Source organism: Podarcis erhardii (genome assembly GCF_964252035.2).
Source record: "Podarcis erhardii genome assembly, chromosome: 12".
In the NCBI taxonomy this organism is placed as follows: Eukaryota; Metazoa; Chordata; class Lepidosauria; order Squamata; family Lacertidae; genus Podarcis; species Podarcis erhardii.
In genome coordinates, this window is record NC_138513.1 from 20,393,055 (window position 1) to 20,411,374 (window position 18,320).

The window sequence follows — 18,320 nt, forward strand, 5'->3', positions numbered from 1 at the left end:
TGAAAGCCTTCCCCCATCCCACCTGCAATGCAAAATATGCCAGCGAATTGAAATTTAGAGCTTACACAGATATCAGAATTCTTCAGCCGTCCTCCTTTGGCTCTTTTCAGAAGCCTGATCCAGGTGGCCTTCATTAGCCAGACAGCTTAGTTATTGTCCGCAGCTGCAGAGCCCAGCACTGATTCTCATAAAACATGTGCACACTGAACACCGCAGAATCACTGTTCTTTTCCTATCCATGCTCTGCTGCAAGCTCTTTCCTCAGTTTTGCAAGTCCTCAATGTCTCTGTTCTAGTGTAAGTAAATTTTTAATTTTCCCATGGCACCAAAAAGCAAAGATGTTTAATTAATTCAGTGGGGGGAATTTCCAGACCAAATATAATGTAAGAGATGCTACACTGATGCAATCCTCAGTACATACAAAAAAACCCCTGCCTTTGCTGCTGTTATTTGTTAACTGCCTTTGTTGCCTATTTTTTTAACTGTTTAGAATACAGTGCTTATAAAAGAATCTTTACAAATCCTGGGCAAAATGTAACATTTGCAAGTGCAAAGTTCATATCATCTCTTCAGAGCTCGGTGTGTGGTGGGGGGTGGGGCTAGAAGCTTTTCACATCACTGGGCATGCTCCATATGCACAGCCTTTTACGCAGATGCTCACATCACACTGTGTTGCTAGTCTATGTCAAATTACCACTTTACTTCTCAAGGGTAAACAGCTGGAAAACGGCAAGGTCTCTTGAAAGCAGAAATAGCTGCTATTGTGCTCTATTTTATTTTTGTAATATCTGTCATAAAATGTATTTCTTTCACTCAATGTCTAGGCTATGTCACATACTGCTCATTCCTTAGTTTTTAATGAGTTAGAATCATACTGCATAGACAAACACCACTTATTTTGCCAGATTAAGATTTGGATCCCCCCCAATAGAGTACAGTATTGTGTTGATAATAGTAACTCGTGTGTTATCACGTACTGCAGGGCTTATGTTGAAGGATTAAAATGTATTTAATATTGTGCTATCATGTGAGGAAGAGAGAGGAAGAATCCCCTATTACATATTCCCCATCCAACACCGTGGCCACTGTAATGGATAGAACATGGAGCAATTGACCTGAACAAGGGGTGGGGATCAGGCTTTTTGACCCATGATACCCTGAACCAACAATGGGTTTCAGGCCCTTATAAGGCAAAAATGAACACTTCTAACACCTTTTCCCACTATAGTCTCTATAGTGATGAACAAGTCATTTTCAGGGAGACCCCTTAACCTTGAAGATGTGAAACATGTAATTTTGCCTTTCTTCCTCTGACTTCCTTGGGCATTCTATGAATAGTGAGAATGGTGTTAGTGCTGGACCAGCAGACCCTTTGCTATCTTCATGCTTATGAAAATTCCTAACCAGTCCACTCTTGGGAACTGTCCCTGCCCACCTCCAAGCACCTGCTAGAAGCTGTGAGCAAAGGAAAAATGAAATTCTCTGCATAACCTTCACCCCTACTCCCCTTCTTCAACTCTGCTTCTGAATTTTTCACTATTGGGGGTGATAGCTATGTGTCTGTTACCATATTTTCCCTACTCCCCATATTTTCCCCTTTCAAATAAATTGCAGCCATGCATGTACATTATTATTATAAATATATTAAATTTATATACCACACTTCACCTGAAGATCTCAGGGATATTCACAAGATAAAAGCACAAAATAAATAGTTAAAACAAAAACAAAACAAGCAATAACCGCCTGCCCCGCCCCCCTTCCACAATCACATTGAAAAGGCTGCAGAATATTAATCAGCCAAAGACCTGGTTGAAGAGAAACATCATTGCCTGGTGCCTAAAGATGTATACTGAAGGCACCAGATAAACTTTCCTGGGCAAAGCATTCCACAAATGGGGAGCTGCTGCAGAAAAGGCCCCTTCTCGTGTTGGCCCCTCTGGACCTCTTGTGGAGGAGGCACACAAAGAAGGGCCTCAGGTGATGATAACAGAGTCCGGGTTGCTTTATATGGGTAGAGGCTGTGCATGTGAAAGGTAAACAGGCTGTATTGGTAAATGTTGGTGTGGAGAACAAACTTGTCCCCTAATGGTCTCTGACCATTAACAATCAAGCCTACTACTGCTTGTTTAATTTAGAAAATTCTCACTCGTCCAGTACATTTGCATTGCTGTTTTAATGGTTGTAAGCCACTATGAGCAATCTCATAACAAAACAATATATCATAATGATGAACAATCCAACTGATCAAACAAATTGAACTAGATACAAAATTTATTTCCAAGTGAACTCAATTGAAGTAATCATCAAAAGAATTAAAAAGAAACAATTAATTGTCACTAATGCAATATGTTCCTCCTCGTAGATTCAGCATTATCAGTTACAAATGTCAAAGATTCCTGTGAGTAAAGCTATATACAATTAATTTGATTCTATATTATTTATATGCATTTATTTAAGCCTACAAACATGAGCAGCAAATGCTTCCTGGAGCAACACACAGCCTCAAAAGGTCTGCTCCCCACAAAATGACCTAAATTAGAAAAAGCAAACCAGAACAGCCCCCCACTCCAAATTAGGCAACCCACATCCATAGAATTTATCCCACTAAAGCATCACAAATAATCCTTAATAACAAACTAAGGAAGCCAAATGTAATTGGCAATGAGGCACAAATCCTGCCAATGTTCTATAACTAAGAGCAGGCTTCCTCAACCTTGGCCCTCCAGATGTTTTTGGCCTACAACTCCCATGATCTCTAGCTAGCAGGATCAGTGATCAGGGATGATGGGAATTGTAGTCTCAAAAACACCTGGAAGGCCGAGCTTGAGGAAGCCTGGCTAAGAGGTTGTTGACATTAAGAAATGATCATGGGAAGACAGTCCCCTCCCTCACCACATTTCAGCCTGAAGGCACAAACAGGAGGGAGGGTTGAAAAAAAACTCTTTAAAGCATCTGCCCCCTTCTCCTTCAAACCCTGGAGCAAGTTATCCCACCACCTGCTGTCCACTCATTAAAAGGAGGGGGGAGGCTTAGTGCAATACCATTGATTCTACCTACAGATAACAATTTGCATTGAAAATATAAATTAAAAAATGGGAAATATTCAAAGTTTAAATTCTTATAAGCAATATAAAAGAAAATTGTAATATCATCAAACTATACACTTCCTAGTCTATACATTGAATGGCAAATAATTCCAAAGCTAACTAATGACACACTGCCATTTAAGAATTAAAATGCAGGGATTCATATCCAAAACGTACTTGGTTGCAAACAACAGTATACAAACAATTCATCATGGGAAGTGAAACCTCTCATGGCTTTTATTCATTTCTCAGTAAGAAGATTCTATAATTGCAGGTTCCAATGTCTCAGTAATTACACTAGTCATTACCCCTAGGTAACCTCAGTTCTCTCCCTCCCTAGAAACAGCTGATTATAACATTTTATCTGTTGAAGGTTTCTTTAAACAAATCTAATATGTCACAATCCCTATTTACAGTTTCTATGTGCCCTTTCCCCCCTGAATACAGAATTTGGGAGTCTTGTGGGAAATCATCTAAATTTGAAGGGCTCGCAATCTAACTACTGAATTTAGGAATTATAAAGCTTTATATATTTCCCAGTATTTAGTCTACATACCAGGCACCTCTGCATCATCTCCCCATACTACTAGAACTTAACAGCGCTAACACAATCTAAAACGGATCATCAGCATTCATCAAATGTGTAATACTTTTCAGCAGGAATGTAAACACAATGGATGTTTGCTGAGTTTTTCCTGCTAAGGTAACTGGTTCTAAGATAACATGGAGACAGTTGGCAATGTCTTCTTTTCTACATGCCAGATGCTGATATAAACCTCCTTGGGTTAAGAATGGAAGAGCATTTTTCAAAAAGTCAATGCAGCAGTGAAATTGAGGGCCCACGAAGACAAAGTACCTTATACATGTTAGGCTTTCAAAATGCATCTGGGTTACAGCCAACGTTTTGGATGTGTCTCAAAACAAAACCAGCCCAAATGTTAAAGCCAGAGACAAATATTAGTCCATATGCTCAACTTTTAACATATAAACTAGCCTAGGTGAATGGATGAGTGGTGAATGCTTTTAGCACTTGCATAACAATGGTTCATTGAACAGCATAAACGTACCAACTTAGGCATTGATGTGTGAGACGGTAGTCTATGTTTTTAAAATAAAGAGTAAATTGGGTGATTTCAAGAATATACAAAGGGTGCTTTTAAAGTTCTCCAAAATCAACCCTATTATACTTAGGGTATATTATACCCTATTATACTTACAGCAATGTGCTTTGGTCCGCCCTCTTTTAATTCATTTTAATTAAATGAATTGATTAATCATTCTAATTTTTGTTACTCTGTTTCATTTTTGTTGGGTTGGTGTTGGGTAAATGATTAGTTGGGGTTGGCAGTTATTTTAATTTGGGTATAACTGTAAACGTGTTCTTCTTCTTCTTCGTTTGTTGCTTATATAGGATATCTTGGTATTTTAATGTTTTACGTTTTGTTGTGTTTTATATGTTGTAAGCCACCCAGAGTTGCTGGGGAAACCCAGCCAGATGGGTGGGATATAAAATAATATTATGATTATGAGTCTGAAGTCATTATCAGATCTTTTGCAGTTCAACTAGCCCCATGTTTCCTGGGGCTTCGCATAGATACAACTGACCAGGGATGCCCTCTAAATAAGAGTTACAATATTATTTCACTAATGCTATAGTAACTATTTCTAATAATGATGTCCTGGAGTTTGACATCTGGACAGTGAGTAAAAGATATTACCCATACTATCCATTCAGAAGTAACTTTTTACAATCCTAGACAAAATACTTGTGAGGTTTTAATTAGACCTGTGAATTAGAGAGAGACTGGCTAAAGGGAAGATAGAGCGCAGGCAATGAAGCACTTGGTATTAGCCAGGTCTTTCCAAGATTTCAGACTTGTATTTCTCCAAGGTCTTTCCAAGATTTCAGACTTGTATTTCTCCAAGGTCTTTCCAAGATTTCTGACTTGTATTTCTCCAAGGTCTTTCCAAGATTTCACCAGATTTGTATTGGGGATGATTCAAGAATTCTATGAAAAATCTCAGAAGTCCCGGAGGGGGAGTACATAATGCCTTTTCATGGAAAAGCAATTCCTTTCATCTTTTCATTATGCATTCTTACCCACTAGTACACTAGCTACTGACGTAGGGCAGAAAAGAAGGGGGGAATTAAGTCTTTAAATATATATCACATATTTTAAAATTTAAATAGATTTTAATTTATTTTAGTACATTTACCTTAAAAATGGCTTACAATATCTGAATGCAACAATAAATCTACACATGCAATACAATCCTATGTTTGTTTATCCTGAAATAAATTCAACTGAGTTTAATAAGGATTACTGCCAAACAGTTGTGCATAGGAACATAGCCTCATCTCTTAAAATTAAATCCATGATCTCTTCTCAGTGACATTACCATAGCTTTGGTACTATGAAGAAAAACATGACAGGGCCATCTCATTATGCCCTATTCCCTTCAGCTGACTCCTCCCTCCTCCCAGGCCCATAATATAAGTCCAAGAAAACATAAAGATGTGAAGATGGTGATCCTTGTCCTTGTCCTACCCCCTCAATGCTCCCCCAAGGGAGGGGAGCTTTGCCCGCCCCTACTGGTCTCAGCTGGCACAAGTTGACAATCATCAGAGGTCAGGCTCTCTCTTGGCAAAGAATTAACTATGGTTAAAAAGGTAAAGTACCTAGGGGTAAACATAACAGCAAAAAACCTGAGTCTATTCAAGGATAACTATGAAAAATGTTGGTCTGAAATTAAGAGAGACTTGGATAGTTGGACAAAATTGAAGCTTTCTTTGTTAGGCCGAATTGCTGCTATTAAGATGAATGTATTGCCAAAAATGTTGTTTTTGTTTCAAACATTACAGATTGTGGACAAAACGGAGTGCTTCTGGAAGTGGCAGAAAGATATATCTAAATTTGTCTGGCAGGGCAAAAAGCCCAGAATTAAGTTTAAGATATTAACAGATGCGAAAGAAAGAGGGGGCTTTGCCCTGCCAGACTTAAAGTTGTACTATGAAGCCGCAGCTTTTTGCTGGCTAAAAGACTGGCTACTTCTCGAAGACACTGACGTACTGGACCTGGAAGGTTTTAACAATGCTTTTGGTTGGCATGCATACTTATGGTATGACAAAGTTAAGATCAATAAGGCCTTTAAGAACCATATTGTCAGGAAAGCAGTGTTTAATGTCTGGACAAAATATAAAGACTTATTGGAAAATAAAACTCCAAGGTGGCTTTCACCTCTGGAGGCTAAGGCCCGAAAAAGACCCAATATGGAGGCCAAATGGCCAAAATATTGGGAAATATTAGAAAAAGATGGAGACAATTGGAAATTGCAGAGTTTGGAGAAAATGAAGGACAAAGTGCGAGACTGGTTACATTATGCTCAGATTAAAGAAGTCTTTAAAAATGACAAAAAGTTAGGGTTCCAGGTGGAGAAATCGAAGTTAGAAACAGAATTGTTAGAACCAAAGACCAAGGTACTATCTAGAATGTATAACTTGCTGCTAAAATGGAATACACAAGACGAAATGGTTAAATCGGCTATGATAAAATGGGCACAGGACATTGGGCATAACATTATGTTTGAGGACTGGGAAAGGTTGTGGACCACTGGGCTGAACTTCACCGCATGTAATGCTCTGAAGGAAAATGTTATGAAAATGATATATAGATGGTACATGACGCCAGTTAAACTTGCCAAAATATACCATTCGTCTGATAATAAATGTTGGAAATGTAAAGAAAATGAAGGAACATTCTTTCACCTCTGGTGGACATGCCCTAAGGTGAAGGTCTTCTGGGAAATGATATATAATGAGCTGAAAAAGGTATTTAAGTATACCTTCACAAAGAAACCAGAGGCCTTCCTTCTGGGTATTGTCGGCCAGAAGGTGTTAAAGAAGGATCGAACATTTTTCATGTATGCAACAACGGCAGCAAGGATTCTCATCGCAAAAAACTGGAAAACTCAAGATCTACCCACACTGGAAGAGTGGCAGATGCAGCTGATGGACTATATGCAACTGGCCGAGATGACCGGCAGAATCCGTGATCTGGGAGAAGAGAAGATGGAGGAAGACTGGGAGAAATTCAAGATGTATCTACAAAAACATTGTAATTTGGTTGAATGTTAAGAAGGATGCTAGATTATAAAAAACTGGTCACCACTAAACTAGATTTAAATTTGATGATAAGTGAGACTAAAGAAAATATAAAATTTTTTGGAAGAAGTGCTAGATTATATTTGAATGAGTGGACATGAGATTGTAAACAAGTTGATAATTTGTTTGGAAAAAATTTTTTAATGATGTAAATGGGAGCGGGAGACGTGAGGGAGTCCAAAGAAGTGATGAAATTGTTGTGATAGAAGTAAGATTGTTTATTATGTGTGCATTTATATTTAAAAACCTTAATAAATATTTATATATATAAAAAAAAATATCTTGGCAAAGAATGTCAGCTTCTGCAGGTAAAAAACACAGCAATACAGTGGAACCTCTGTTTTTGAGTTTCTTGGAAGTCGAACGTTTCGGAAGTCGAACACCGAAAACCTGGAAGTAATTGCTTCCATTTTCAAATGTACCTGGGAAGTTGAATGGCTTCCAAGGCGCATTTCTCAATTTTCACCACAGACTTTCCCGACCACCCATTGAGCCTTGGTTGTTGAACGTTTCGGAAGTCGACTGGTCTTCCAGAACAGATTACGTTTGACAACCGAGGTTCCACTGTAACATGGAGTAGGTACCAAGATGGAGCAAACAGCTCACCTGTTCTGTATAGTGTTCTGCCTGCCACCCCAGAGACCATAAATCTTCTCTAAAGAAATACTATATTCTCCTTTTTTCATGGTTCATATTAGTATGCAGACTCTGTAGAAGGGTTTGGCGATACACAAGAAAGTCAGGAGTTGAGCCTCTCATTGTGCTCGATTCCCTTACCCAGTGTTCAGTGAACAATGTTATCATCCAAAGTAAGATCAGTTAACACGTTGGACCTTACTTTTGAATAAGCATGTTCAGGAATGGGCAATGTATGCTAGTTCATGAATCTACTACTGGTACAATTTTACCTTTAAATGCTATGCACGTATACTCACAGAAATACATCCTGGAGCAGGGAATTAAAAGTTGTAGCCTTGGGTATACACCAAGATGAACAACAGAAAGTCATTCTAAACTCTGAAGCACCAACATTTGAAGATTTCTGCCTCAGGTAATAGGTGAATTGTACAATTAGAATAAAAGCTACATTTCAGATGAGACAGCTCATTTATTAGCTTGAAGGAACAATTTTAAATTGTACAAAAATGTAGGTCAACTGGATTAATTTGTAAAGATCAGTAATACTGAATACAAGCACTTTTTTTTTGCTCCTATGACTAAACAAAATATTTTGTTTGTTTTTGCTGTACATTATAAAACTACTGGCTGAAATCATGCTGACAGAGAGACATTGCTATCACACAACCTGCCAGCAATGTAAACCATGGTGACACAGGCAGGAAGACACCAGCATCCAGAAGCCTCAGCATCCTTGCACAAATAAGTTCAATTGCTCTCATACTACAGTTGTTGTAAACAGTCATGGGCTGCATGTGAGTCAACAAATTGAAGTTGAATCCTGAAAAGGCAGAGGTGCTATGGGTTCCAAGTTCCCAAGTCCAGCTGGGAAGACAGCTTGTTTTAGACAGGGTTGCTGTCTACTGGAAGGAACAGGTTTGTAACCTAGGAATACTCCTGGAGCCAACATTGTGACTTGAGGCCCAGGTAGCCCTTGTTGACCAGGACTGCCTATTTCCAGCTATGGCTGGTTGGTCAGCTATAGCCTCTTGGTGAGGTGACTTGGCCATGGTATTCCATTCTCTGGAAAGTTCCAGATTGGATTATTGCTGTGTGCTATAAGTGGGAATGGCCTTGATGATGACTGGTCCAAAATGAAGCAGCCACCTTACTAGCTGGGACTGCCTTTAGAAATCAAATAACCCCTGTTCTAAAATAGCTGCACTGGGTGCCAGTTCATTTCTTGTGCAGTTCAAGGTGCAAAACATGGTGGTGTTTAGAGCCATAAATGATTTAGGCCTCAAATATCTGAAAGCCCTTCTCTCTTTCTCTACAGACCCTCCCAGGTGTTAAGATCAGCAGATGTGGTCCTCTTGGTATTTCCTCTGCCCTCAGAAGGTTGGGGTAGGGGTGTCCTGAGAAAGGGCATTCTCTGCAGGAGCCGCGAAGTTGTGAAATTCCTCCTGCACAGAGGTGTGTCTGGCTTCTTCACCAAACAGCTTTCAGCTAATGCTGAAAGCCCACGGCTTTGGACTGGCTTTTGCTACATGAGATCCATGTTTCCAGGGCCTTTCCTATTCCAGTGATTGCAATCTGTTTAACCATTAAAAAATTAAATTGTTGTAACCTGCCCTGGTAGATGCCAGTGAAGGACTGGTAATGCATTTAATTGGGGAGGGGGGAGAGGAGCCTAAACATGTTGTAAAAGAAAAAAAACCAAATTAAATTGAACCTGTCCTGTATTTACTAGCATGAAACTATGAGCTCATTAAGGTTAAGCAATTCTAAGTTCCCACTGAATATACTTCACTCTACCACTGAAATAAATGGAACTTAGAAATGCTTAATTAGGACTGAATCACAAAGAACATACTTGAAGACATGATACTAATTATAGTTTCTGGATTAATAACTGCTCTGGAATCTTCTAAATTAAGAGTGGCATATAAATGAGCTTACCACAGAAATATATAACAAATGATAAAGTATTTCTCTCACTTCAGCTACCACATTACCAGCACAGTAGGCATTCAGGATAACCATAACAACAAAACAGCAATACAATTAGAAAGAGGAGGTGAAAGGCGACAATTTATAGATACTGCAAACATGGTTTTTGTTTCGTCAAGAGTAAGTATTTCAACAATGAATTATCTGTTTTCTAATTAGGACGGTGTCTTACCTCTTTAATATATATACAGTTTGTGTGCCTCTATCCCAGGCACCCCCAAACTTGGCCCTCCAGATGTTTTGGGACTACAACTCCCATCATCCCTGACCACTGGTCCTGTTAGTTTTAGAAAGGAACTATCACCTTCAGAATCATAGAATTAAAGGAAAAGGAAATATTTCCACTAAGTTAGGCGTTCACACTATCTGAAGTACTGTAGTGAGCGGTCAAGATATTTTCATATTTGTTTCATATCTTGATATAGCCATTGCTTCTCTAATTTCTTCTTCTTCTTCTTCTTCTTCTTCTTCTTCTTCTTCTTCTTCTTCTTCTTCTTCTTCTTCTTCCACATTTCATCTGTGATCTCAAGGCATAGAAAGGCAGTCCTTAAGGTATTGCGGTCCTGAGCCATTTAAGGATTATAGGTTGAAACCGGCACTTTGAATTGGGCACTGAAACTAATTGTCAGCCAGTGCAGTTGGTCAGGATAGTGCAATATGCTCAAACTGTCTTGCCTCAGTAAGCAACCTGGCCACCAAATTCTGTACCAGCTGAAGTTTCCGAACCATTTTCAGAGGCAGCACCATGTCTAACATATTGAAATAATCTAACCTAGAGGTATCCTGAGCATTGCCAACAGCAGTTAAGCTATTCCAGTTCAGATAGGGGCACAGCTGGGCCACTAGCCAAAGCTGATGAAAGGCACTCCTTGCCACTGAGCTTACTTAGGCCTCAAGTGACAACAAAAGGATCCAGACGTAGCCCACAGCTGCCTATCTGCTCCTTCAGAAGGAGTTAAACCCCATCAAGAGCAGGCAACCTCTCTGCAGGCAGCCAGGTAGTCTAGGGAAGTGGCCAACAGTACCCCAGCCTTATCTGGATTGAGCTTCAGTTTGTTGGCTCTCATCCAGTACACAGTATGAGGCAGCCATCTAAGTTCATCCATGGCAGACAACTTCTATTTCTCAGACATGGGAACCATTACCCACAGAGATCTGTCTTGCTGGGATTCAAGTTCAGTTTATTTGCCCTTATCCAGCCCATCACGACATCAAGGAACTAGTCCAAGGCCTGCTTGCCCCTTGCCCCAAATCACCTAATGACCACAAAGCTACTAATGACCACAATGCTACAGCAAATTTCCCCCCCTAAAAACATACTGGATTATTTCAATAATAAACTGCTGTTTTTATTGTTGTACTGTATTTGCAAGGAGTAGGTTGAATTTATATCACTGTGTTTCTAGTCTACACTATTGTGATTCAGAATTAATCTTTTCCTGTAATTGTAATTAACAGCACGTTTTGAATCTAAGTGAAAACCCCTAATTTTTCTGTCACACTTCCGGCTGTACTTTGTTGTGCAGTGACTCAGAAATAATTGCTTGTGTAGTATAAGGATATGAAAATATTTTCTTCAATTGGGACCTCATGGGTTCTTAAACACATTCAACTTTATATACCAACACCAAACAAAAAATCTGTAAGCCTAGGCGGGGGAGGGGGGTCCAAAATTGGGGGGGGGCATAAAAAGGGGAGGGAATTGAAATTTGGGAGGAAATTGAAAAATCTGGATGATGATTACAGTATTTTTACATATAAGAAGTTGTGTTTAAAATAATGTTATTAAAGCCAATTAATTCTACTGCAAAACTCTAATAATAATAATAATAATAATAATAATAATAATAATAATAATATCTTTATTGTCATTGCCCCCTCTTGGGGACAACGAAATTACTTGGCTGCTCCATCCACCCAGGTAGGGCACTCCACTCAAAATCAGAACAACTATAAAAACACTAATTAAAACAATATAATATAATACAGCAAGGAAGATTAGATGACTTTCAAAGTCCAGGTTTCCCATTCAGGGCCGAGATCGCTCTGGAGAAGAAGCTGTTCTTGAGACGGCTCGTTCTTGTCATCATCGTCCTGTATCTCCGTCCCGACGGCAGGAGCTCGAAGAGACAGTGACCAGGATGCGATGGATCTTTTACTATGTCCAGTGCCTTCCTATGGCACCTTGTGGCATAAATCTGCTCTAAGGTGGAGAGTGGGCAGCCAACAACGCTCTCTGCTGCCTTCACAACTCTGCACAACGCCATCCTGTCCTGGGTAGTACAGCTTCCGTACCACACACATAAGCCATAAGTGAGCACGCTCTCAATGGCACAGTGATAGAAGGCAAGCAGCAGTTTCTGCGGAAGATGGTTTTTCCTTAGGATTCTCAAAAAGTACAGTCTCTGCTGCGCCTTCTTCACAAGCCCCCTTGTGTTGACACTCCAGGACAGATCCTCTTGTAATTCAATACCCAAAAATCTGAACGTTGTTACCCTCTCCACACAGACCCCATCAATCAAAAGTGGCTGGACATTGCTCTTCTGTCTCCTGAAGTCCACCACAAGCTCCTTTGTCTTCCTTGTATTTATGAGCAAGTTGTTAGCTCTGCACCACTCTGTCAGCCGCTCCACCTCATCTCTATAGTCCGTTTCACCCTCCCTTTCAGAGATGAGCCCAATCACGGTTGTGTCATCTGCAAATTTGACAACCCTATTACTAGGGTGAGCAGCGACACAATCGTACGTGTAGAGAATATAAAGTAGCGGACTAAGTATGCATCCCTGTGGTGTTCCTGTGTTAGTCTTAAGTGTATTAGAGGTATAAGGGCCCAACCGAACCGTCTGGGTGCGGTCTGACAGAAAGTCCAATATCCACCCACAAAGTGATAACGGGAGCCCCAGATCTTCCAGTTTAGACACCAGACGTTGTGGTAGAATGGTATTAAATGCCAAGCTGAAATCTAAAAAAAGCAGTCTGGCATAACCCCCCCCCCCCCGCTGCTCCAAATGTGCAAGAACGGCATGGAGGGCAATCGCCACAGCGTCCTCTGTCGATCTTTTTGTTTTATAAGCAAATTGGAATGTGTCCAGTCCCTCTGGTAAACAGGCAATGACATAATTTCGTACCAGCTTTTCAAAGCACTTCATGATTATAGGTGTGAGTGCTACTGGACGAAAGTCATTCAGATCTTCCGGGTTAGATTTTTTTGCTATTGGAACGATAGTAGAGGACTTTAGGCAGGATGGAACAATAGCCTGGGCTAGGGATCGATTTAAAATCCCAGTGAAAACTCCTGCTAGTTGATCTGCACAGTCTCTCAGTACCCTTCCAGCTACCCCATCTGGCCCTGTGGCCTTCCTTGGGTTGATTCCCTTCAGCACCTTCCTCATCTCTTCTTTTTCCACAGAGACTACCACATTCCTTTGTACTGATGATGACGATGGTGGTGATGGTGGCAAAGCCTTCACAGGGAGTGGTGGTGGTGGTGGTGGTAAAGCCTCAGCAGGTGTTGCTGCAGATGTTACTTCAAAACGGGCAAAAAAGGCATTCAGATCCTCTGCGAGGGATGCCCCTCCCTCGTCTGCCAGGGAATCCTTGGATTTATACCCTGTTAATTCTTGTACGCCTTGCCACACCTGCCTGGTGTTGTTGCTTTGTAGATGATTCTCCAGCCGCTGTCTATACGCCTCCTTTGCTACACGGATACCTCTCTTTAGATCCGCTCTAGCTAAGCTGTACAACGACTTATCTCCACTTCTGAAAGCAGTATTTCTTGCCTTTAGCAACCCCTGGACCTCCCTTGTCATCCAGGGCTTCCTGTTTGGGTAGATCTTTATCCGGCGCCTCTGTGTTACATTGTCAGTGCAGAACCTGATATAGTCCAACACTTGCTCAGTATGAGTCTCTACATCCTGTTGGGCAAATACCTCCCAGTCGGTGTCATGAAAACAGTCTTGTAGTTGTTGGGATGCTTCAGCTGGCCATATTGTAATATCCCTCTTTACAGCTGGAGTCCGTTTCCTCAATGGAATATATTCAGGAGTCAGGAGCAGGGACACATGATCAGATTGGCCTAGATGTGCCAGTGGTTCGGCCTTATAGGCCTGTTTGACATTTGTATACAGCCTGTCCAGAGTCCTTTCTCCCCTGGTTGCACACTTTATGTGTTGATAGAATTTGGGTAGGGCCACTTTCAAATCTGCCTGGTTAAAATCCCCGCATACAAGAAATGCAGCCTCGGGATACTTGCCTTGTTGTCTGCTAATGACATCATGCAGAAGACCCATTGCCTCATTGGTGTTCGCATCAGGTGCAATGTATACTATAGTTATCAGTACTACTGTAAATTCTTGGGGGATATATATTGGTCTGCATTTAAGCGTCATAAATTCCACAGTTGGGGAGCAATGACTAGCTATCACAGCGTGGTTTGTGCACCAGTTATTATTTACGTATGCACACAAACCTCCCCCCCTCCTTTTACCAGAGTCCTCTGTTCTATCATGGCGGAACACTGTATAGCCTGTTAGTTCTATGGCTGAGTCAGGAATAATTGGTGTCAGCCAAGTTTCTGTAAGCAGCAGGAGACAGCATTCACTCACAGTTTTCTCAGTTGCTATCCACAATCTCCACTCCTCCAGCTTATTCACCAAAGATCTCACATTCGCATAGAAAATGCTGGGAAGCGGTAAGTTATAATGTTGTGTCTTCAACCTTAATTGCCTTAGTTACAGATAGGTAGCCGTGTTGGTCTGCCATAGTCAAAACAAAACAAATTCCTTCCAGTAGCACCTTAAAGACCAACTAAGTCAGTTCTTGGTATGAGCTTTCGTGTGCATGCACACTTCTTCAGATACCAATATCTGAAGAAGTGTGCATGCACACGAAAGCTCATACCAAGAACTGACTTAGTTGGTCTTTAAGGTGCTACTGGAAGGAATTTGCTTAATTGCCTTAATCGCCTTCCTCCTCTGCAGCCTCTCTTCTGTTTACGATCTCTCCTGTGTCTCTTTAACCCCCAGTTCTTTGAAGTCAAAAAATCTTCCTTGCAGACGCGGAGACACTCACAATTTATGCAGCACACACTCCGTAGCCGAATAGATAACATGTCCTGCCGACTATAAACAAGTCTATTTTGGCAGGACAAAAAAGCCAAATTCTGAGTTGAGGAGCAACCAGCCGCTGCATCTACACGTGCCGCCATCTTATATTGAAAAAGCAAAGCAAATATTACATGTGGATGTTACTGTTTAAATATTTATATCCCACCTCCACATTACACACATTACATAGGCAAGCAATAAGTTAACTACTTTTTTCAAGGTTATTGGAATCCTTCTCTTAATAATATAATATTATGATATATTGCTTCAAATTCTAAGAAAGGAGATTCCAATTAAACATCAGGAAGAACTTTCTGACGGTAAGAGCTCTTTGACAGTGGAAAGGTCTTCCTGAGAATGTAGTGGACTCTCCTTCCTTGAAGATTTTTAAGCAGAAGTTGGATGGCCATCTGTCATGGATGCTTTAGTTGAGATTCCTGCATTGCAGAGAGTTAGACTAGATGATCCTCGAGTTCCCTTCAAACTCTACAATTCTATGATTCTATACTAGAGAAGTAATGTACTTCAAAACATAATGCAAGGAAACTACTTTCAAATGTTGCAAAGCACAGAACGCAGAATACATGTTTCAGGTATTTGGTGCAGAATTGCACTTTGAGAGACTCCAAAGCATATTTCTCCTGAAGCATGGGGACAAAGTCTTGTCTTTATTTTATTTATTTAACAAAAAAAATATATGATGCTTGATTGACAATATATGTTAAAATAACAAGTTTAAAACTATTTAAAACATATAAAGTTCACTAATATTAAAAGTAAAAAAATTAAAACACATCAACACCGTTTCTGGATATTTTAAGGAGGTGCGGAAAAGAGTACAAGCAAAGGAACTGCCTGATGTCAACACACAGGGAATTCCAAAGTGTGGGTGGTACCACACTAAAATACCGATTTCTTATAGCTGTATAACAAGTACAATGTGGTATGTGTAACAATGCTAGTTCTGCAGACTAAAGTGGTAGAGTGGACACACTTGTGATCCCGCAAGTAAACAGGTTCCAAGCCATTAAAAGTTTTATACACCAATAGTAAGATCTTGAACTTGTCCTGGTAACAAATCAGCAACCAGTACAAAACTCCAAGTGCAGGTATTATAATCTGACAGGGTATCACTCTTGTCAACAACTGTGCTGCAGCATTTGTACAACACTCAGTTGTCTCAAACTCCTCCATCTACTGTAGTAAAAAAAACAAACTGATGACTGTTTGTATGGGTGTATTTTTATTCAAGGAACAAACTAGCATGTGAAGCTCAAACTGAAAGAAAGGAATCAGAAGCTGTAACATTAATTCTGATTCAAGAAATAAAATTAAGATATATTATCAAGCTATATTATTTACCATGTTGGAAAGGGATCTCATATTAATATATGATTCCAGGATAGCTAATTTTGTCCACTATTACTATATTTGATATGTATAATGATACTGTACTACTGATAAATTCAACAGCACAACCAAATTTACTAGGGCATTTATTTGTCCCTGAAAGTACGACTTATGCTTCTACATAATAATGTTGCAGCTCAAAGCATGGATAAGAAACTCTTCCTCTTGTTTATTATGACATTGTTTTTATTTATTTTATTTGTCCTTGTTTTCACAACTGGGAAAAGCTACTGCATACTTAGATACCTAAGGGTATAGCAGATTGCACCTTCATCTAATAGAACAGAATGATGTAGTCTTGAAAGGCAGTTTAAAAACATTCAAAATAAAATAAATAAAGTGGGTATATTTGCAATTACTGTTGGAGGTTAGAAAGCATATCTACTTTTAAATTTTATAAATATACAAAAGATTATAAACTAAGTTTAGGTTAGACACAAAAAGTGAATATTGCCTGTATTTCAGTTTTTCACAAATACCCATTTCCCCATTCCCTCAAAAAGTGGGGTGATGGTATATTTCCCCTTATGGTTCAAAAATAATCAGAAATTTTACATGTCTACCCAACCCTCTCACATACAATATGTTCACAACTTACCCCTTCAAAATCTTCATTGTCGTATAGGTACATATCTTTGTCGAATTTTACACTTCTTCACTGTGTTCATATAGTCTTGAAGTTCCTTAGTTTTCTCTTAAAAGTTCACTATCTTCGTGATATACTTTCTACAGCTGGGATACAGAGCTTCAGTACTTGTTTCCCACGGTTGAAATGGTCTTTAAATATTGTTCTCTGATACAAAAACAAAACCTCTTGCTGTAGGCAGTTAAGGAAATTATGATTTGGCAAGCTGCACCAGTAAAAATATTCCACAAGCAAGGAAAGACAGCCACAAAGATGTGTTATCTTAATCCACTTCTATAAGTAGAAGTGTACAGTTGAAAGGCATAGGTCAGTTATTCAAAAGTCCCATGCTAATTGCATGTAGCTGGCCCTGCAATGATTGGCTCTAAGTATAGGGCTGTACTTGAAAAACAGCAAGAATCCTGTTCACTTAGTAGGAATAGCCAAGGGCTGTTGCGGTTCATCTCACTACAGTATATGCACACTTTTCTTTCTATACAATCACTTATGTACAAGATAGTATTAATGATCAAGGAAATGGGTATTTTGAGATCTCATCTGGTGACATGACTGGCACTTCAAGAAGATTTAGCTCTCCAAAAGGGGGCAGATCCTTAGAGAGGCGAATTAGAGGCAGAGGCTCAAAAAGCAATTCACTTACAACCTTTGTTAGAACAAGCTGCTCATTAGGAGATATGGGGAAAATAATCAGAGCATCCCGTTTTCTAATCAAACACTATTCTGTTGCCTGAACTTTTTTCAGTTCTTATTTTCAAAATAATTTTTAAAGTCCTTTCCATTCCATCAGGGTATAAATACTGAAACTGTAAGAATCAAGTTAAACAACCTATGGCCTTTTAAATATGCCGCGTGTGTGTGTGTGTGTGATTGTGATGATGATGTTTACAGGCAGCCCCCTATTTATGCGTGTTCAATATGCACATGACCGTGTATACGCACATTGCGCCGAATCTGGAAGTGAATTTTAAAATTGCTAAAACAGCCCCAGAAGAGGTGCGAAGCAGTTAGAAAAGGCATGAAAACAGCACCTAGCAATCCCATAAACCGTTGTAATTGCAATCCCAAGAGCCCTTGCACTGAGACTTGTGCAGAGTTGGAGTTTGAGGAAGGAGGTTGGGAGGGGGTGATTGTGGTGGAGTTTGGAGGGGTTTTTTAGCTGTTGGAGGTTAGAAAGCATATGAGATGGCACCTAAACACACAGTGCCATCATCTTCCTCGAGTGATGGCAAACCCAAGAGGCAGCGGTTGGTGCCCAAGCCTGAGGAGAAATTGGAAGTGAT

At 39.9% G+C, this 18,320-nt stretch overlaps 1 protein-coding gene across 9 annotated transcripts in view; it reads right to left on the reverse strand.

Annotated features, from left to right (window-relative positions):
• CACNB2 (calcium voltage-gated channel auxiliary subunit beta 2) overlaps positions 1-18,320 on the reverse strand; it is a 133,510-nt gene that overhangs the window by 45,875 nt on the left and 69,315 nt on the right. The window contains exon 1 of one of the 9 annotated variants that reach the window (XM_081882092.1): positions 16,993-17,290. The exons of 6 other annotated variants lie outside the window; for them this stretch is intronic. In XM_081882092.1, the coding sequence (XP_081738218.1) occupies positions 16,993-17,025 (33 nt within the window). In that variant the 5' untranslated portion in view covers positions 17,026-17,290. Of the gene's footprint in view, positions 1-65; positions 580-16,992; positions 17,291-18,320 lie in introns of those variants that run through there. 2 more of the 9 variants (XM_081882090.1, XM_081882093.1) reach the window with 2 other exon arrangements.